The sequence below is a fragment of the Rhagoletis pomonella genome, unplaced genomic scaffold (genome assembly GCF_013731165.1).
Source record: "Rhagoletis pomonella isolate Grant_MI unplaced genomic scaffold, Rhpom_1.0 Rhpom_scaffold_00007, whole genome shotgun sequence".
In the NCBI taxonomy this organism is placed as follows: Eukaryota; Metazoa; Arthropoda; class Insecta; order Diptera; family Tephritidae; genus Rhagoletis; species Rhagoletis pomonella.
The window spans coordinates 7,388,138-7,410,147 of record NW_023458561.1 but is presented as its reverse complement, the minus strand read 5'-3'; the positions used below and the strand labels follow the sequence as shown (position 1 = coordinate 7,410,147).

At 36.3% G+C, this 22,010-nt stretch overlaps 1 protein-coding gene across 4 annotated transcripts in view; it reads right to left on the bottom strand.

Moving 5' to 3' along the window:
* The window catches only part of LOC118742289 (RNA-binding protein fusilli-like), a 77,441-nt gene that overhangs the window by 25,096 nt on the left and 30,335 nt on the right, over positions 1–22,010 (bottom strand). For 3 of the 4 annotated variants that reach the window (XM_036474248.1, XM_036474249.1, XM_036474250.1), the window contains exons 5-6: positions 5,693–5,839; positions 1,245–5,597 (exon numbers count right to left, since the gene is read on the bottom strand). In XM_036474248.1, coding sequence (XP_036330141.1) covers positions 4,320–5,597; positions 5,693–5,839 — 1,425 coding nt within the window. In that variant the 3' untranslated portion in view covers positions 1,245–4,319. Of the gene's footprint in view, positions 1–1,244; positions 5,598–5,692; positions 5,840–22,010 lie in introns of those variants that run through there. The other variant, XM_036474251.1, reaches the window with a different exon arrangement.

The window sequence follows — 22,010 nt, the reverse complement described above, 5'->3', positions numbered from 1 at the left end:
CAATCATCGCAGTCTTATGTAGTTCAGTTAGAGAAATTCATACATATGCATTTAATTAACCTTCATATTCTTCTTCTTCTTATTTGGCGCTGCAACCGCCTTAGCGATTTTGGCCGATCTCAACAAAGCACGCCAGTCGTTTCTCTTCTGTACCAACTGAGTTGATGCATGCACTTTATCAACTCCTCTCCGCCGTCCTTGAATAGCTCAGCTGGCAGGCTGTCAGCTCCAGCAGCTTTGTTGTTTTTCAAGCGCGCAATTGCTACCTCGTTAGCCTGCATATACTCTTCCCATAATTAATTATTAAGACCGCTGGGTCCCAAATTTGCCAGGCCTGATTTCATAGAAATTCTAAAAGTATTTTCTATTACTATGGCAATATATTTGTCGCAGACATGTAGACCCCTATTATGAGTTGCATTCGGTCTTCGACTGTGGTCGAAAGTGCTGATCGAACGAATTTTCATTTGGTATTATTAGACTCATTCCATGAAGAATATCGCTATTGTGAATTTAGCTCGTTTAGGTTGTTCACAACGTTTCAACGCTGAGACGTTTTGGTTACAAATCGCGCAAACTAAATAATGTGCTTACACATATTTATGTAAATTTGTGCAAAATAAAATGGAGTATAAAATAAAGCGAGTTTATAAAAACTTGATAAAAATGAGTACAGCGGAGTTCTGGTACGACGATTCGTCAGAGGATGAGAGCTTAGTAAACTGGCCAGGAGTAGGAAACGTTTAAGTGTCGTCTTTCGAATATATTTTGACATACAATATATTTAGGAAATTCGTTTACAGATTTATGAAAACCTTCCGACTGTCTAAGGAGGGGTTTGTGGCCCTTCTGTCCGCTGTGCTGCACCAATACTCTCGAGCCAAATCTATTTAAAATATTTGAAAACTATCAACAGCTCTACGATATTATTCTCACTGATCGTGCCAACAGAGTATTGGGATTTTCTTTCATAAGTGGAACCAGCCTTTCGAGCTTGTTTTAAATATTCACGACGTTCGACCTGCGTGCAATTAGTGAATAATTTTTTAAAAGCAAGAAATCAAACGCAAAATCATACGTTTTTCACAATTAAGGTATGTATGTCTTCCATGCCACTGATTGTTCACATATGAGTTATTTTATATAATTTCTCTATGTATGCAGTGAAGGTAAAACTTTTGTTTAGCCCCCAAACAACTAATCTCAAATGCAGTAATAGCCGAAGACAACACTGTTCGTACTTGTTTTTTTTTTGAACATGGACTATTTGTGGAACGTACTGATTGTAGAACTCAGTTTTTTGGTATACAGAAGTGCCTCCTACATTCCCGGCCTGATATTGAATATATTATTATTAGTCACAGAAAAAGTGAGCAGTAAAAAAATGTAAGACAAATAATTTTACAGGGGATCAACTTAAGAAACAATTTGGAAGTGATGCTATGAAAAGATAAACCCAGAAAAAAATCAGCTAAATATATTTTTCTTAACACATAATTTGGTTATAGTACATTATTTAGTTAAAGTTAACAAATCATGTGTTCAGAAAAATATTTTTAGCTGACTTTTTTCTGGGTGTATGAAGAAGGGTAAAGAAAAGACAAAAGACGTAAATCGATTTGCGACTACACCAAATACGCACATACTCTGATGAACTAATAATTCTAGAATTTGTGTATACACGTTAATCTCACATCCGAATTATTTAAGCAAACTTAACATATAATAAAATGTTTAATAAATCTTAAGAATTACAGATCTGTAGGTAGTATATATAGGTACAAAAAATATTGCGCAAATAAGCATTTAATTCTTAAGATTTGATTTGAGGATAACAATCAATTGAAAGACTTTTAATTGCAATTAAATCAATGATGCAGGGGTAAAAAATGTTTTCCCATTTTAAGAATACAGGCTTATCGACGTTTTCACGATTTGTAATTCGCTCTCTAAGTAATTCGTGAACAACCCTGTTTCCACGAATATTCGTAATCCTTTTGGCAACTTTACTTCTTGTTCTTGTTCCTCGCTATTTATTATTATTTTTGTTTACTGCAAGTACTGAAGATGGAGAGGAAATGTAAGTTATCATCAAACATTTTAATTTATATAGACAATAATTTATTAATTACTATTTCATTAATTACGGCAATAATTCGTCTTCCTTTTTTATTATTTTGTTTTTGCAGTCAAATTTCGATATATTTCCGATAAACATTAGAGAAGACACCGATTCGTTCGTCGTTCGCATGGTAATTCTACAAATGAGGTAATTCGCTGACAAAATTGTGTATGGCGAATTACGTAAGTCCAAGGTAGTTGGATGGCGAATGACGAATAGGAGAGCGAATTACGAATGTGAGGGCGAATTAAGAATCTTGGAAACGTTGTATTAGGTTAAATAATATAAGGTGTAGACAAAATGCAGATACTTTTATGTGCCGTACATGCATATGTACATATACATACATATATGTTTAGTATATACATATGTATGTATGTACATTCATATGTGTGTGCGTATGCACACTTGAACATGTATATATTCAAAGCTTTGTTATTGTTTAGTTTCGAGTGTTCTTAGGTTATTCTCTCTGAGAAACGATATACGTACTTACATATTTTAATCATTGTTATAAATAGGTATGTAAAATTCGCAAAAACTTTTGTACACTCAAAGTGATTTCATAAAACACTTATTATGATACATAAATAACGCTCGTATCTTTTTACGGAAAAAACAGTATATTACTATTCTTTTATTGTACACCCCGAGACAAAATGATATGTAAAACAAAAGCCATGTAAATCCAAATTTCTCACTTTATACAAAAATTGGAATTCAAAAACGTGGCATATTCTAGTTTAAAGTGTCGACATAATACCGTTGATTTTTGATTTTGTTTTTACAGCGTCACAATTACTTTTGTATGCGTTCGACAATTTCTTTTGTATGCTTTCATACAAAGTTACTATGTTAGACAATTTCTTTTATATGGAAGAAAATAATAACACCGTCTGCAAAAAAAAATAATCAAAAATCAACGAGAATTCTTAGCCTATTGAAACTTGCACCTTAATAAGCTACCAAACTACCTACTTGCAATTTTTTTAATTATTATATAATTAACCAGACTTTAATAAAAAAGTATTAAACATTAAACAACCGAAAAGAAAATAATCAAAACTGGTCAAGATGTCATGTCCCTATTGTTTTACATAATAGTATATATGTATGCATACATAAGCATTTTTAAAAACGTGTTTCCGCGAAAACTGTGTATTAAAAAATTTAGACAGAAAAAAAATATAAATGCAGCATTTTGGAAAAAACCGCAGTATCCATTTTTGGAATCCAAAAAAAGTATTATACCTCGAAAGAAAGTATAGATACGAGCGTTATACATAGAATATAAAATTCTATTGAGCTAAATTTTATCAATTAAAATCGAAATGAAAAATTTTTAAAAGGTACATACATAAACGAAGTATGCTCTTAAGTATAATTAGTGTAAGAAATATAAAAGCCCAGTTAAATTGAGAATTATTATGATAGCTGTTTCAAGGCAAATGGAAATCCAACACCTTGCAATATTCATTTGCGAAGTGTTTAGCTTAAATTTTCTCTTTAATTGCAAAAGAAATATCAAAATTTTACAGAAATAAATTGCACAAAATATACTATAATTGTCACAGGTGAAATTAAACACTTTGCTAATGAATATTGCTAGCCTCTTTCAACTTTTCAAGTTGGTTCGTCTTTGTCTATCTTCTAATGCCGGGTTAAACTTTTTGAAAATTACTCGTTTATAATAATTATTTTATAACTATTAAAATCCCGACAATTTAGATTGAGCACAATTTACCTCACTCTCTGCTTAAGAAATATAGATTGCCCAAAGTATCTTATAGGTAAGATTTTCATAATAATGCAAATATTTATCTACTATTTTAATAGAATTTTCAGTTTAAAGTAATCGCAATATAGTAACACAATTGTAAGCTTAATTCTACGAACAAACTATATAGCTCTTATTAAGTAGAATAAGTTCATGATTTGAAATGGGTTAATGTTTGTGTGATATCTGTGTAATTATGTATGTATTTATACCTGTTTAACTATTTGTAATTATATAGTACTTATGTAAGTATGTCAATATAGACAATATGAATATTTGTTTATAAGGATGTTGTGTTACAGGTCAATCATACCGTTAAATGCCCATCTGTATTAGAAATACAGGCTTTTCTTACAACAACGCAATCGCCACAAACATTTCACCATTAAAAAAAAAATACTTATCTGTATTTTATTTCAACTACAGTCCCGGATTGAAGAACTGGTATACACCACCAGTAGCAGGGGGGCGTGTGAGAGCACGCTTGGCGGCAGTCGCCACATTAGTTTCGTGTTGGAAAGCGTTATCATATGATCGCTTCATAGAATGAGACAACGAAGTGGCCGCTGTCAATGCCGAGCTAGGCAAAATGCCCGCAGCTGCCGCCGGCATGGCTGCACCACACACACCGGCTGCAGTTGCTGCATATTGATAGCCCTGTGGGATATAGCCGATCGGAAACGGTTGAAAGGAAAAGTGGCGTGGCATAAGCACAAATTGAGGCTGGTTGCCAGCGGCACCAGCGGAGGCAACATTTGGTGAGGCAACATTCGTTGCCCCTCCAGAAGATGGATGCTGAAACAGCAATGGGCTCATGAAGTTGGCATACAGCTGTTGTTGTTGTTGTTCGGCGGCCACAGCCGCAGCCTGCTGACGCGCTATTAAACTTTGTTGTGCAATAAATTGTGCCTGTTGCTGAGCAATGAGTGCGGGATTTGCAGCCATACTCATCTGAGGTGGAGGAAGAGAAAAATTGAAAGGAAATGGAGCCATAGCTTGAGATTGTGCGCTAACGGCTGTGGAAGCGCTCGAAGGCATTTGCAAAGTTGAGGCTTGAGGTGTACCTAAACTACCAACAGTAACAGCATTTTGAGCGGCAGCAGCAGCTGCAACGGCGGCGGCAGCATTTGATTGAGCTGCAATGCTCTGAGGCTGCGCGGAATTTGATGGAGCTCCGACCGTGGCCGCTATAAACGGCGATAAGCTACCTGCAGAGGCTGCTATAGCTGCCACAGACTGTGGATTCGTTGGAGGCAGAGCCACATGTTGTTGTTGCGATAGGGCGGCAACTGCTGCTGCCATTGATGGTGACGATTGCATTGCATGCGCATGTGTCATGTGGGCACTGTGCCCTTGGTTATGAGCGTGAGAATGAGTATGGCCCTGATTGTGGGCGTGAGCATGCGCATGAGAACTAATTGCTTGTGCGTTGGACGGCGACGGTTGAGGTAACATACCCGGTGAGAGAAGCGATGTCTGCTTAGCTGCAGCAGGATGATGAGGGTGAGGTGTTGTGGCAATGGGTGACTGCAGGCCACCATTCAACACCATATTCATGTCATCCCCGGAACACTGGAACACTTCGATGTAACGATACTTTTTACCAAACATCATAAATTGGTTATGTTTGCGCAGTGCGCATAGGCGAGCAGACTCTTCTGAGTCCATTTGAATGAAAGCCTCGCCACTGGGCTGTCCCTATGAAATACAAAGGATTTATAATTTGTTAAGCTTAATTAATATGTGAGAGCATCATAATAACCACAAATGTATACTTATAATGAAATATTTACTTGAGCATTAATGACCATGTGCACGCCCTGATATATAATATGTTTTGCAAAATCATCCAAGAAATGAAGAATGTGCTCTACTAGGGCTTCATAAGGTAGGCCTCGCAAACGGATACAGTTTTTGGTGGTACCTGAAGTAATCAAGTGCTGAAAAAATTTTTAAAAATATTCATTGATCAACCAATTTACATGCATTCTCATTGCAACTTTAAAACTAAATGAGTATCTGTCAATTTTATTGAGGCTTATTAATACTTTATTTTAATATTGTTATTGGGCTTTGTACCACGATTGTGTTTATTAGGAAAATAGAAAAGGCAACAAAGTCTAAGCGGTAGAAGTTATAGCAGCTATTTCGGAGATCACCACATCTCTTCATCAGACTTCTTTTTTTAGACTTCAGCAGGGATCGTACCCGCATCATCGATGTGCAAAGTCAGAAGCGCTAACGACTGAACTATGCACACTCCGCGTTTCTGACTTTGCACATCGATGATGCGGGTTCGATCCCTGTTGAAGTCTAGAAAAACAAGTCTGATGAGAAGATGTGGTGTTCTCCAAAATAACATCTTCCGCTTAGACTTTGTTGCTTTTTCCACTTTTCCTAATAAACATAATCGTGGTACAAAGCTCAATAATAATATTAAAACTAAATGAATACTTATCTTTAAACCAAAAGCTTATGAAATACTGGTGAGCTCGGCCAGGCTTCGCTGCGGCTCAGTCTGCTATGAAATCAATGGAAAAGTAAATAAAAGCATTCCAGTAAATAGCTTGGATAAGGAAGCACAGGGAATGGGTCTGGCGGTAAACGAGGACAGGACGAAGTATCTCCTGTCATCAAAAAAACAGTCAGCGCATTCCACGTCACCGCTGGCTTTGCGATGCCGTTCGAGTAGACACCGACGCTCCAGCTCTGCCTTCTTCGTGATTTAAATATAATTTTAAATCTTTGTTTGCTATGATTTTCGTATTTGCGTTATGGGGCTTTTATAAAAAAAAAAATTTAAAAATATGTAGCGGTGCACCGTGGTGGAGGAATGATACAATCCTGCTGAAACCAGGGGAGTTCCTTTCACGTTATCTTTACCTGTTTATGATATATTCTAGTCTCTTGAGTAATGCTGTTCTCGATCTCAGATTGCAGATTCCTCCTCGCTACATATGTATGTATAAAGTTGGGCGTCTCCTAAATTTTTGCAAAAGCCTTATAACGCGATGGACCAGCATTTGAAATTTTAGCGCAAATATTCGCAGCTGTATTGGCAGCCAAGATTAAAAAAGGCATTTTAATTTTGTTTTTGTTTTTCATACTAAACAATTTTTATTGAGCTTGAGGAGCAAATGTGGTGGAATATGGTTATGAGTTTGTATAATTGATTCAGAGGTCTTTTCTTTATATAAATTAAAATTAATCACAATGTTTAATATCGCCAAAAACAAACCTTTTTTAATAAATATTTTTTCCCCCCAAACTTGTTTTCATTTTTTTATTCCAAAACCAAAACTGGAACGAAACCGGAACCGAAACAAATTTGAAAGAACGAAACCAAAAACGAAACTGAAACACTTGGCAACACCGAAATCGAAACCGGAACGTTATTTTGAATCGGTTTAATTCCTTGAAAAAAAACTAAAGGTTTTGTTTTTCGTTAGATGGTTTTGAAATAAATATGCATTTGTTCCAATATAAACCTATTTTTTTATTCCTTTAGGTTACGCCTTTGGTTAATTTTGGTGTTCATAACTTGAGTCATTTTACTTACAAAACTTTTGCATGACATCCTTTTATTATACTACTTAGTATACTACACTGAAAACTATGTTATTTATACCAATTACGAAACAAGAAAAAACTAAATATGGTAGTCAGTGGATACATTCATAGAAAGGTAAAAGGTGCTGAAACTTTTACCTATTTTTGAATGTATAGTACGTATAAAATTCTTTTGTACATGTATTTGTGAGTGAACCGCCCTGCAGCGGAAATACTAGTACAGAACTAGTGAGTTCACCAGTTTTCGGGATTCGAATACCGGTACCTTGCAAATCTACCAGCCATGCTTTCTACTGTCGCATTTAACATGGAGTTGTCCTAAGTGGTGACACCTGCGTAACCTTTCACTAGTACTTTTAGTAGTAACATGTAACCAGTAACCGAACCACTTTTTTTCGTTGTGCACTTCACAGATACTTTTTCATAATTAAAAAAAAAAAACTGAAATAAAGATTTTAAATTACATGTTCTGCATAGTGAGATGAGATTTGAACTTGAACATTTTCGGCCGCAACTAATTGCAGCCAGCCCTTTGCGCACTCAGCTACAGGCACAACATATAAGTGTGCTTTCAAATGTTCGCTTTGAATCAAGCCAGGCGAAGATTTGTTCAAATTTAAATTTGTTTTTGCTATGATCTTCGCTATTTATTTTCCTGTGATCGAACGTACAAAAGCTGCAGCGTGACGTTGTTTGAAATTTTATTATTAGGCTGAACTGATTCTTGATATTTTTAACAAAATCGTCATTTAAACGCGCTATATCTCAGTCGTTTGTGTATCGATCGATTTGAAATTGTCACACAATAAACTACAAACTATCCCAAAGAATTTAAGTTTAACACCACTTCTCAATACTCATTACAAATAAAATTACAGGTTTATAACTTTTTTATGAGAATTAAGAGGGTGTTTGTTTTCAAATGCGAAAGTTGTGTTATTAAGTTTGAAATAAATTTTTTGTTTTAAAACAGTTTTAAAACTATGTAGCGAAGTTTTTGCGAAAGTTTCAGAATTAAACATCAAGTAGTTGCAAAGTTATAACAATATTATTATGACTCACACGGTTAGCAGATTAGCACGCTGCGCTCCAAAAGGCTTTATAACTCGGAAAAGTAAAAAAAAAGTCCTTTTTTATTCGTGATTTATATGTAAAAAGACTTGATCTTTCGATTGAGATAACTAAAAACAATATTAAAAATTACCATAATCTATAGAAATCATAGTTTTCGAATTATTTTTCCTATTTTATGTCTGCTTCGCAGCTAGTCGAGAAGTACAGTATATTTTGCTTTGCTGCCTTTATTCTTAAGTGCACATTTGAGATACCTTCCCCAAAATGCGCATCAGTGGCATTATTTTATTTATTTATATGGAAACTGCTCCGATAGATGCATTCAACATACCTGCACATTAGAGATACCTGCCTTAAAAATTGTGCAGCTGTTATCAATTGTCAAAGAAAGTATTACGTTTACCTGCACTGGCCATACACTTACCCTAATTTGACAAGCTTTTATTTATTTTTCTCATCTCGAAGAACAACGAAAACGGCTATAATTTTATGTAGGTCAATTTATTAATTAATTAATTTTTTTTTAATTTTTTATTTAGGCGGGTCAATTTTTTTTTCAACATCGTTCCTAGCAGATTCGGATTCTACATAAAATTCTAAGAAAAAAAGCCCTTTAGACCATAGCTCTAAAATCAATTTCGAGCCTGCGCAATTTTAAAAGAAAATATATTTAATTAATACTAAGTCCATAATCAGATTAATATATACTAAAGTGTTAGGAATGTTTTTTTTTATAATAAAGAGTTGTGCTCCAGAGTTTTATGATATGAAAAATTCATTTCTGATATCTATTTTTTATTTAAAGACCCGCAAGATGGCGCTTCAAAGCAAATCTCATATATATATGTGGGAGTATGTATGCATGTATGTGCCAGGTTGCAGCCTAAACGGATGGACAGAATCGAATAAAATTTTGCCAAAGTATTGCCATGACTCCTGGACCTATAGTAGGGTAAAAAAATTGGAACTCGCCAAGGGGGGAGGGGGATGGGGGATACCTCCCATAGTGAAAATTTTTAATCAGCTCTAACTTCGGAATTATAGTCGCATGAACTCGAAATTTGAAATGCACAGATACCTATGGTAGGTGCTTATGGAAAGTGATATGTATATAAATGAGTTTGTAAAAAGGGGCGTGACACATCTCATAGGTGTGGAGTCATTTATCAGCTATAACAGCAGGCAGTATTAATGATATCATTGCATTGCTTTTTGAAGATTTGTTATAATTGATCAAAGCGAAATTCAAATAAATTATAGATGATATGAAGTTCACCGGGTCATTTTCTAGTCTTTAATATATACTTATTAATATTTACTAAAGTGTTATGAACGTTATTTTTTTTAATACAATAAGAAAAAAATAACTATAATTTAAAGGAGTGACAAACAATGGCTAGAGTCGTCGCATGTGTGTATTCTTTCATATACATATATATGGGCTGTTCTTACCGTTATATATTTTTCATCCACTCGCTTATTCCTTACCTTTTTAAATAAAAATTCAACAAGTTTTAACCACTGGGTAAACTTAATAAACGAAATATATTCTCTGGTTAAATTAATAAGCCTGCCCAGATAACACAAAATCCTAAGCTTGATACACATTTGGTGTTATAAAAGTTTCATAAAGCTCTACTTGTAATTAGGAAAAATGCCGGAAAAAAAAATTATAAAATTGATTGATTGATTGATAAAAATAGAGAGGGAATTATGGTTTTGACAATAGAAAGTAGAAAAAAGATACCTCGTGTTGAAAGCAAAAAGGATCTAAAACCAAAAAAAAATATAAATACACTGTTAATCATAAAAAAATTTATGATTCGAAAAATTATTTTGAAATATTGTAAAACTTTATTTATTATTTTTTTGGTTTTTTAAAGCTAAAGTTTTATTTACTTACAGTAACGAGCAAAAGTATTGGCACAGTGAATTTTACGCAATATAGGCAAAGTATTTAGAAAAATTCCAGGTATGCAGTTTAATAATCCATTCAATTTTTGTTTATCAAAGTGCAAGTTTAAAGTTGCTTGAAAATCTGAATATAAAATTGCAAATTAGTATGCAGATTTATTGAATTTTCCTGAGTTTTTCACAAGGTTTACACATTTGATTCTTATGTAGTTTGGTGTAGTAAGAACTATGTTTTTATAAAAAAATATCAGAAATAAATTAAAAACTTTGCATACATGTAAGCGAAAATTTAGTGTGCCAAAACTTTTGTTCAACACTGTACATATAAAAAAATATATACAGTAACTTCTCCCGTTACAATAGTAAAAAATATGTAATTTGCTTTGTAGTGCAATCTTGCGGTTTTTTAAATAAAAAATAGATATCAGAAATTAATTTTTCGTATCAATAAACTCCCAAGCACAGGTTTGTATTAAAAAAATATATCCGCAACACTTTATTAAATATTAATCTGCATATTTTATCAATTCGTCGGTATATTTTTTTATGTATGTTACCGCATAGCTTTGGACTACGTTATACGTTTTCTATAATTCTTTTTTAAAGGAAAGGTTGTTCCTCAGAGGTAATCTCCTACTAATTGAGTGTAGATCCGATAATTGGGCCATGAAGAAAATAACGGTACTCTTAAATTTGTATATGAGAATTGAAGTCGGTTTTGTTTTTTGTTTAAAATTTCGATGCATTGTTCGATGGGGTGATATATTGCCAAACATGATAGTACTTTGTTTGCCATCAATAAAGACTAACTTGACGGAGTTACAGTATTCCACATTGATGCGAGCCTCAAAAGCTTTGAATAATATTTGCGAGTATGGCTTTTAGTTTTTACCGCTCAAGTAAGTGGCAGGCCTATAGAAAATATTTCTTAATCAATAATTTTTCAAATACTTTTTGTTTGACACCTATATTATAATACATACTTTATCTTATTAACTTAATTGAATTAAATTTTCGAAATTGGTGGCAACTCGACTCAAAAATATTTTCAGTAGTAAGCCTTCTTAAACCTTTTTAATTTGATACCCATATTGAAACATTTAATTTGTCTTAGCAATTTAATTTAATTAAATTTTGAAACAGGTGGCAACCCCCCTCAAAAATATTTTCGCCTGCAAGCCTTCATAACCTCTTTCTTTTGACAGCCATATTGTAATATCTAATTTATATCATTAACTTACATATACTGAAATTTTTGAACAGGTGGCAACTCTCTATTTTTTCTGGTTTTAACCATCCGGATATTATAAAAAAACAAACCAAAAAAAATAAAAAAATATTCAAATCGGTCAAGCCGTTTTCGAGTCTTAGCGAGGCTAACGGACAGCAATTCATTTTTATTTATAAGATATCTTCTTTTAAAAATGCGCAGGCTCGAAATTGACTTTAGAGCTATGGTCTGGAGGAATTTTTTTCTTAGAATTTTATGAAGAATCCGAATATGCTAGGAACAATGTCGACAAAAATCGATCCATACAAATTGACCCGCCCTAAGGTATATAGATAATTAGATATCATTTGCAAAAAATTTCGCTTTCAGTAATTTCTACGTGGTAGATGCTCCTCCATTATTTGGTTTCATAGGGATTGGGATACCTTCCTCATTGAAGTAGCAAAGAAAATTCGCTTAAGTGCTTTTTTCGGTTAAGCGCACAAATTTTTCGTGCAAAGAAGGATGGGCAGCTAAGCAAAATATACTGTAGCTTGTTTTGCACCGCTCAGGGCGCTGGGACATTTGACGTGAATTGCCCCCAAAACAATTTAAGATATAGTAGTTATGTAAAAAGGGGTATCTACATATGTACTGCTTTATTTTGGTACTTTTCAGTCCGGTATTTGCGTGGTGGTCACACGAGGGAAACAGAACATGGATAAGTATTCAAAATTTATTATTTGTATTTAAATGATAAATAACAAAATCCTTTATGTAATAAGGGAGCACTACTTATTATATTAAAACGGCTTTTAGAAAATGCAATATGTAACCAATAGCTCGGTTTATTACTACCTGGAGCATAACATGCTATTGGAACTACTAATGTAACTAGTACGAAAGCGACAATTGTCTCCGAACTCGCTGGAGGGCGGTTTTAACGAAATGTTTTGTGTGTATTTGAGTGGGTCTCTGCATAGTTAACATTCACAGTTTGACCCGTCAGGTGGCGCTGGGGTCGAGGTATTACTAAAAATTGTATCTATTATCCGATTTGGCTTATATTCGAAATATGTGTTGGTATCGTAAGTGAGTAAAGTAAGTCTCATGAAAATTCGTTAAATTTTCCTAAATTTTATATACAGTTTGAAGCTTTGATTTATATGTTTTTATACCCGAGCGCACTTGTGCACAAGGGTATTATAACTTTGTTCACATAACGGTTGTTTGTAACAGGCAAAACGAATCGAGATAGATATAGACAAATGTATACATAAATGATCAGAATGAAAAGAGAAATCGATTAAGCGGTGGCTGTCTGTCCGTCCGTCCGTCTGTGCACACGATAACTCGAGTAAAAATTAAGATATCTTAACGAAACTTGGTACGTGTACTTCTTTCGGGCGTAGGACGGATGGTATTGAAAACGGGCAAAATCGGACAATAACCACGCCTACCTCCCATATAACGGTAATTTTCAGAAATACAAAAATTGCGATATTTTAGTAACTACTGAAGATAATTCACTCAAAATTGATATTTATAATAAATTTTAGACGAAAAATAAGAATATTAACATTTTTTTGAAAATGGGCGTAGCCACGCCCACTTATGGTTACATGTGTATATCTTGGTAACCGCTGCATCAATTTATTCCAAACTTGGCACAGTTGTTGGCCCTGGTACAGCATACCAATTTTTAAAATCGGACAATAACCACGCCCACATCCCTTATAACGGCAATTTCGAGAAATACGAAATCCTCGATAAATCAGTAAATATTAAAGCTAATTTATTCAAAATGATGGTTGCAACAATTCTTTGCCAGGAAATACGTTTATGATAAAATTTTGGAAAATGGGCGTGGCACCGCCCACTTATGATCACGTATATGTATCTCGCTAACCGTTCTAGCAATTTGTACCAAACTCGGTATGGTTATTGTGCTTGCCACCTAAAAGTAAACCATTGAAAATTGTTGAAATCGGACTAAAATTACGGCCGCTTTTCATATAACGGTAAATTTCAGAAATGCTTGAAATTTCAATATTTTGAAATTTAAGGACGCTAGTTTACTTAAAATTTATACACGCCGGCTTATCATGTAGCGGTAGCTTTCGGAAAGGTGGAAAACATATATTTAATACTTGCGCCGGGTATTTAATGTTCGGCTCCGCCCGAACTTAGACTTTCTTACTTGTTTTTTTTAGCATTACCCATATTTCTGTAAAAAAATACCAAAAAAAATTATATTCAACTATTTATATTGAGCTCGAGGCCGTTTTAAATGTAAATTTTCATTGTGGAAAAGCAACAATAATTTGAAAAAATGGTAGAAGTGATAGCTATTTCGGAAATCACCACATTTCCTCATCAGACTTCTTTCAGTAGGATTCGAACCGACGATCCCACTGACTCAGCCAGTTGCCTATGCACCGTGCTAAGTACGCCTTGTAAATTATCGTTTGCTTTTTTCCAATATTTTCAAATTTTTTTTTTCAAATTATTGTTGCTTTTCCACAATAAAAATTTACATTTAAAACGGCCTCGAGCTCAATATAAATTGTTGAATATAATTGTTATAAAGGCCAAAAAAAATAACAAAAACAAAAAAAGAATTATAGCTTGCAAAACATTGTGAATATTAAAAAAAAACAAGGGTGCACGCAGATATAATGGAGTGAGCGTATATTCATATCAAGTCCGGTACTCTACCAAGAATACTTTCAGCGATATACAGTATGACTTGTATTGGAGGTGCCATATCTTCATACCAAGTTCCGGTACTCTACCATGCAAATTTCCAGAGATATGCAGTATGAAACATTCGGTTGTACGGGAGGTGCCATGCATCCTTCACCTAGCGGTACAAAATAAAATTTACGACCTTTTCTCATACCTATATATCCAGCGATTTCGGAGGCGTTCGACCACAAACACCGTGACACGAGATTTTTATATACATACATTAGACTGTCCCAAGAAAATATGGAAACAAATTTGTTTGCAAATTTTGATATGCTGCCCCCTATTTTAGCGCTTTTTAGCCTAAGTAGTATATACATGAAGTTTTATGGCCGTAGGATAACGATAACCCGTGTCGACCTTTAGTTGAAGTTTTAGTTAATAACTTATTATTACTAATAAAGTATTTCTAGTAAATCAGCATCTTTCAATTATTAATAGAACGGCAGGATTTCTCCAAACAACATCGAAAAAATTATTTAACCTAAAATATCATTTGTGATTTTTATCCTTTAATATCCTTATATACATATCTTAATAAGATTTAAATTAAACGAAGATTTTTCAAATTGAATTCAAAATTAAAAATCTTGAAGGAGAATATTTTTAAAGGATATTTTTTACAGGTTCCAAAAGGATAATTAAAAACAAAAGTTATAATTAATCTTGTTTTTAAATTTCTTTTAATTGATACCCATACTTCCATATTTTGTGTAAACTTTTGGAAATATATTATAATTTGTGGTCCTTTGAAAAAAATCCCGGCTACCTGTTAAAAACTAAAAACCCAGATTTACTAAATATTATGCCCTAATACTGTATGGAGTAAAAAAAAACACTCGAGCTGCACACTGAGTATTCTGATAACTTTGACTGCAAGTCGGCACGGATTGCCGTGGTCCGAATTGCATAATATTTTATTTGCATAGCTTTTAATACAAAACCAATATAATGAGGGGGTATGCGTTAACAAAAAACAACTTTGTTCTTTTCGGACAGTCTAACATATGTACATATTAGATTTTATGTAGGATTTCAAGTTTTGCAGTTATAAGGCCGAAAGCTCAGTGATGCTCTGAAAAAGCGAAAACGGAACCTATGGACCCATACGTACGGTGACCATCCGTCCTTTATTTTAAAGGACAGGGGGTTACCTTTATAATTTTTTCAAAATAAAGGACGCCTTTTGTCCTATATTTCTTAAACTGTCCTTTAAATCGGCTCTGCATTTTTCAGAGGTATTTTTTTAACGGAGAATATGTATAAAAAATAAAAATGTCCCCTATAAAATATAATGAAAACCTTCCCCAGTTTGTTTCGCACCTCACTTAAAGGTTTCTATTTAATCGGTTATCTTTGTACAATCTATAAAGCACAGGGAAAGTTGTGCCCAGGATGGTGTTGCACGCTGAGTTTCCAGGTCCACTGAAAGAGAACAATAAACCCCCTGCTGCTTAGTGGTTCAAAACTGGCATTTAGTGTTCGTAATTCACTGGAGCCTTCATTTTTCATTTCATTTGATTAATTTTTATTTTATTTTTTATGAAAGCTTACAATATTTGCAAGAGACCAGTTAAGCCTGATTTCTGAATTTTATTTGATTATATTAAATTTTTTGTGCAAAATGCAGAAAAAGTAACAATTTTGAAGTGTACTCTCCTGTTCCAGTTAATAAATGTTACATAACAAAAACTAGTTAAAAACAATTGTACGGATCTTCCAAAACAAAAAAAATACACAAAAAAAAATTTGAAATGTTATAAAAAATGTTCACCAAACTAAATAGTTTTTTGTTTGCTTTTTAGTAAAAATTGGTTGAAAAATGAAGGTTTCGGTGGATTATGAACATTAAATTCCAGCTTTTGAAGGGATGGCGAAGTCCTTGAAAAGGATTTGGCTTCATTTTTCGCTACAGCAGGGGAACTTGTACAATTAAATAATACAATTAACTGTAAATATTTGATTTAAATTAAGATATGGGTATGGTACTTTTATCATACGAGTGGTACGTACGTATTCCCAAATCATTCTGAAAAAAAATTTCCTTTATTTTACGTTGGTTAATGTGGTCACCGTACCCATACGTCATAAATCCGGTACAGGATTATTATTCTGCAGTGCGTCCTCGGTCACGCACCTTGGGCAACGTGAGCAATAAGGATGTTCTAGTTTGTAAGGGCTAATTAAAAAAGGCGTTTTTTGTTGAGCGCCGGTCGGATATTTTTTCCTTTTATTTGAAAAACCTATAGTAAAAATTTTAAGTCAAGCGTTTGATAAAAGCGAAAATAGTTTAAAGTCGTCAAAACCCATGTTTATTTTTAACTTTACTAAAAAACACAACAGTTTTTTATAAATTTCGAATTTTATTGTAAACACAGCAGCAGCAGTTTTGTAGGTCATTCAATTTTAGCCCAATAAAGTGCAAGTTTCAAGTCGATAAAAATTACCGTTGATTTTTTAGAATTTTTTTGTGAGGGGTGTTGCGCATTTTCTTCCATATAAAGCATGATAGCATGATCAAATTTTTATACCCCTCCAGAAAAAAATCTAAAAAATCAACGGAAATTTTTAGCAACTTGAAACTTGATTAAAAATTTAGAAATTTTGATGAAATTTTTTTAAGTTTGATTAATTTTTTTGAAATTTGTGCAAGCATTGAAACTTTTATATATGTGGTTTCTTTTGTATGTACGTAGATTGAATTGTATTTTAAATGAAAATTATTAAAAATGAAAAAGTAAACATAAGTTGCAAACAATATCATTTTCAATTTCGGCGCTAATTAGTTTAACGCAAGTGTAGGTGTGCTTAAAGCAAATTATTTAAAATAAAAAACAATACTAATATTCTTAAAAAAAAATACATATGTCGGGCGTGCAATCAACATACACTTCGGTCCCTTCTATAAGTTCAAGTATAACAAATAAGAAAGTCTAAGTTCGGGCGGAGCCGAACATTAAATACCCGGCGCAAGTATTAAATATTTGTTTTTCACCTTTCTGAAAGCTACCGCTACATGGTAAGCCAGGGTGTATCAAAATTTAGTAAATTCTTCTTCTTCTTTTTCTTTGGCGCTGTAACCGCCAACGCGATTTTGGCCGAGTTCAGCAAAGCACGCCAGTCGTTTCTCCTCTGTGCCAACTGACGCCAATTGGAAATGCCAAGTGAAGCCAAGTCCTTCTCCACCTGATCTTTCCATCGCAGTGGGGGCCTCCCTGTTCCCCTGCTACCACCAGCGGGTTCCCAGTTGAATACTTTCAGAACGTCGGTGTCCATTCGAATGACATCGCCAAGCCAGCGTAGCCGCTGTATTTTAATTCTCTGCACTATGTCGTGTCGTTTAAAGCTCGTTCGGGTCATCGTTCCATCGTTTGCGGCACTCGCCGTCGCCAACGCGTAAAGGCCCGTAAATCTTCCGCAAAATCTTTCTGTCAAACGCTCCAAGAGCCGCCTCATCGGATGTTGTCATTGTCCATGTTTCTGCGCCATATACCAGCACGGGCATGATGAGTGACTTATAGAGCGTGGTTTTCGTACGTCGAGAGAGGACTTTACTCCTGAATTGCCTACTCAGTCCAAAGTAGCACTTGTTGGAAAGAGTGATTCTGCGTTGGATTTCAATTCTGACATTATTATCGGTGTTAACGCTGGTTCCCAAGTAAACGAAATTCTCTACTTTCTCGAAATTATAACTGTCAACAGTGACGTGGGTGCCAAGGTGCGAATGCGCTGACTGTTTGTTTGATGACAGGAGATACTTCGTCTTGTCCTCGTTTATCACCAGACCCATTCGCTTTGCTTCCCTATCCAACTTGCAGGCAAAAGGCAGAACAGACTTCGCGGTTTCTGTTACCGACGTTGGCGATGTCATCGGCATAAGCCAGCAATTGCACGCTCTTGTAGTTAATTGTTCCCGAGCGGTTCAGTCCTGCAGCTCTTATTATCTTCTCCAACATCAGATTAAAGAAGTCACATGAAAGGGAGTCGCCCTGTCTGAAACCCCGTTTTGTGGCAAACGGCTCGGAGAGGTCTTTCTCAATTCTGAGCTGGTGGTATTGCTCAACGTCATTTTACACAGCCGTATAAGTTTTGAGGGGATGCCAAATTCAGACATAGCGGCGTATAGACAACTCCTTTTAGTGCTGTCAAAGGCGGCTTTAAAGTCGACAAATAGGTGGTGAGTGTCGATCCTTTTCTCGCGGATCTTTTCCAAGATTTGGCGTATTGTGAATACCTGGTCTATGGTGGATTTTCCAGGTCTAAAGCCAAACTGATAAGGCCCAATCAGTTCATTGACGGTGGGGTCTTTCACACAATACGCTCGATGCCTCGTCATAGTCAGGCGGTGGAACGTCGACTCCGTCATCATCGACTGCGGGCTCAGGTTCTTCTTCTCCACAACTTTCTGTACTGCAACCATTTAGTAGAGCGGAAAAGTGTTCCCTCCATAATTTAAGTACGCCCTTGACATCAGTTACTAGGTCGCCATTATTGTTCTTACAGCAGTACGCCCCGGTCTTGAAACCTTCCGTAAGTCGCCTAACTCTCTGGTAAAATTTTCGGGCATTCTTCCTGTCGGCCAGCGTTTCAAGCTCATCGCACTCACGTATTTCGGCCTCTCTTCTTATTGCGGCAAATACGTCTCGCTTCCCTCTTCAGATCCCTTAAGCGGTCCCACATAGCGCGTGTCGCGCACGATCACAGCATGGCCCTGTAGGCGGCATCTTTTTTCTCTGCAGCTTCCGGACGCTCCTCTCGCATATGTCGTTTTGTTGAAGAGTGCTCTCTGAGAGCAGGTGTGAGAGCCCAGTAGCGAAAGCGCTGGCTGTCCGTTGTGATTGCAGCTTTTCGACGTTAAGCTTTCCTTGCATATTTGGGCGCACATTTTTTGCTGCACAGAGGCAGGTGCGTGTCTTGGCTGCAACAAGATAGTGGTCCGAGTCGATGTTTGGGCCTCGGAGTGTGCGTACGTCTAAAACACTGAAAGCGTGCCTTCCGTCTATAACAACATGATCGATTTGGTTTCTCGTTTTTCGATCCGGAGACAGCCACGTAGCTTGATGGATCTTTTTATGCTTGAAACTAGTACTGCATACTACCATGTTTCGGGCCCCGGCGAAGTCGATCAGCCTCAATCCATTGTCGGACGTTTCGTCGTGGAGGCTGAATTTTCCGACGGTGGTTCCAAAGATCACTTCCTTACCCACCCTGGCATTGAAGTCGCCAAGCACGATTTTGATATCATGACGGTGGCAGCGCTCGTACGTGCGCTTCAAGCGCTCATAGAAGAGATCCTTGGATGCCTCATCCTTCTTTTCCGTCGGAGAATGGGCGCAGATGAGCGAGATGTTGAAGAATCTCGCTTTGATGCGGATTGTGTCTAGACGCTCGTCCACCCGGGTGAACGACAGTACTCGGCGACGGAGTCTCTGTCCCACCACAAATCCAACTCCGAATTTGCGCTCCTTTACATGGCAGCTGTAGTAGACGTCGCAAGGCCCCAGACATTGCTTTCCTTGCCCCGTCCAACGCATTTCTTGGATGGCGGTGATGTCAGCTTTTGTCCTTACGAGGAAATCAACCAGCCGGGCAGAGGCACCTTCCCCATTAAGAATCCGGACATTACAGGTGCATGCCCTCAAATCGGAGTCCTTTAAACGTTTGCCGGGGTTGTCATTATAAGGGGGGGTCTCATCCGAGGCTTTGCCTTGCTTCTTCACTGGAAGTGGTTTTTACGTGGCGGGTCCCAAACCCAGCGCACAACTCATTGCTGAGTCGGGGGTGGTTTCGCAACGAAATACACGTTTATATAGCAAGCCGCTTGCTCCAAGCAGACACCCGCTTGCAGCCGCACCTACTGGTGAACAGACGCTGCAGACTTCAGTGTGCCCTTAAACCGAATAAGTTGGAGTGGCCCCACCGAAGCTCCCTCTCTTTCTGCCGTGACCAAAGGCTCCATTCGGATTGGTTACCGCATCTCGCGCGTGGGTTCTTCACGTTGCCCAGAGTGCGTGAGTAAATTAGCGCCCTTAAATTTCGCAATGTTGAAGTTTCAAGCATTTCTGAAATTTACCGTTACATGAAAAACGGCCGTAATTTTAGTCCGATTTCAATAATTTTCAACGTTTTGCTTCTATGTGGCAAGCACCATAATTGGGCGTGGCTACGCTCATTTTCCAAAAATGTATAGTATTCTTATTTTTCGTCTAAAACTTATTGTAAATATCAATTTTGAGTGAAAAATCTTCAGTAGTTTCTAAAATATCGCAGATTTCGTATTTCTGAAAATTACCGTTATATGGGAGGTAGGCGTGGTTATTGTCCGATTTTTCCCATTTTCAATACCATCCGTCCTACGCTAGAGAGAAGTGTACGTACCAAGTTTCGATAAGATATCTCAATTTTTACTCGAGTTATCGTGTGCACAGACGGACGGACGGACGGACAGACAGTCACCGCTTACTCGATTTCTCTTTTTATTCTGATCATTATGTATACATCTGTCTATATCTATCTCGATTCGTTTTGCCTGTTACAAACAACCGTTATGTGAACAAAGTTATAATACCCTTGTGCACAAGTGCGCTCGGGTATAAAAACAGCATATTAGGGGCCATTAATATATCTATTTTAAATTATAGTTAAATTATTAATTAAAATTAACTACAGAAAAATTACACAGAATTTTCTCTAGTTAAGTTTAATAATAGTTCAAAATAGATAAGTTAACGGCCCTTAATTAATTTTTTATTTAATAATATATACCACCATAAAAAATCTGCATACTCAAAATGTTGGATGCGCCGTCATATTTATACATATGATATTTCGGTGCAAAGCAACGATGTATAAATTGTTAGTTTACCTTGCGAAATTGCGGAGGAATATGACAGACTATATGGAAAACTTGATTTTTGCATTTCTATTTTCAATAACGTCTTGTCCGGTTATTTGGTTTACTATACAGGTATGTAGAGCTATGAATTTAAAAAAATACAGCAGCGTGCACTGGGTATTTGTCCCGCCACGTTAAAACCCTGCCCAATGAAAAAAAGCATGCCTCGGATGATACCCCCTTCTTTTGACGACGATCACGGCAAACGTAGAAAGGATTTGAGGGTGTCTACCTAGAATATCCGGACCCTTAATCGGGAAGCTCCGTCCGCCCGATGGTTGAAGTCCTCTGGAAAACAAAGCGAGATTCTTCAACATCTCGCTAATATGTGCCAATGCCCCAATGGAAGAGAAGGACGAGGCATCCAGGGATCCGTTTTATGAGCGCTTGGAGAACACATGCGAGCGCAGCCCCCGTCACGACATAACTCACGCTTGGCGACTCCAATTCCACGGTGGGAAAGGAAGGGATCTTAGGCGCCACTATCGGAAAATGCATCCTCCATAACGAAACGTCCGATAACGGGCTAAGTCTGATCGACTTCGCCGGGGCCCGAAACATTGTAGAATGTAGTAGTGGATTTTAACACAAAAATATCCATCAAACTAAATGGCTGTCTCCAGATCGAAAAACGGGAAACCGCTTCGAGCATGTTGTGATAGACGGACGGCACGCTTCCAGTGTTTTAGGTGTACATATG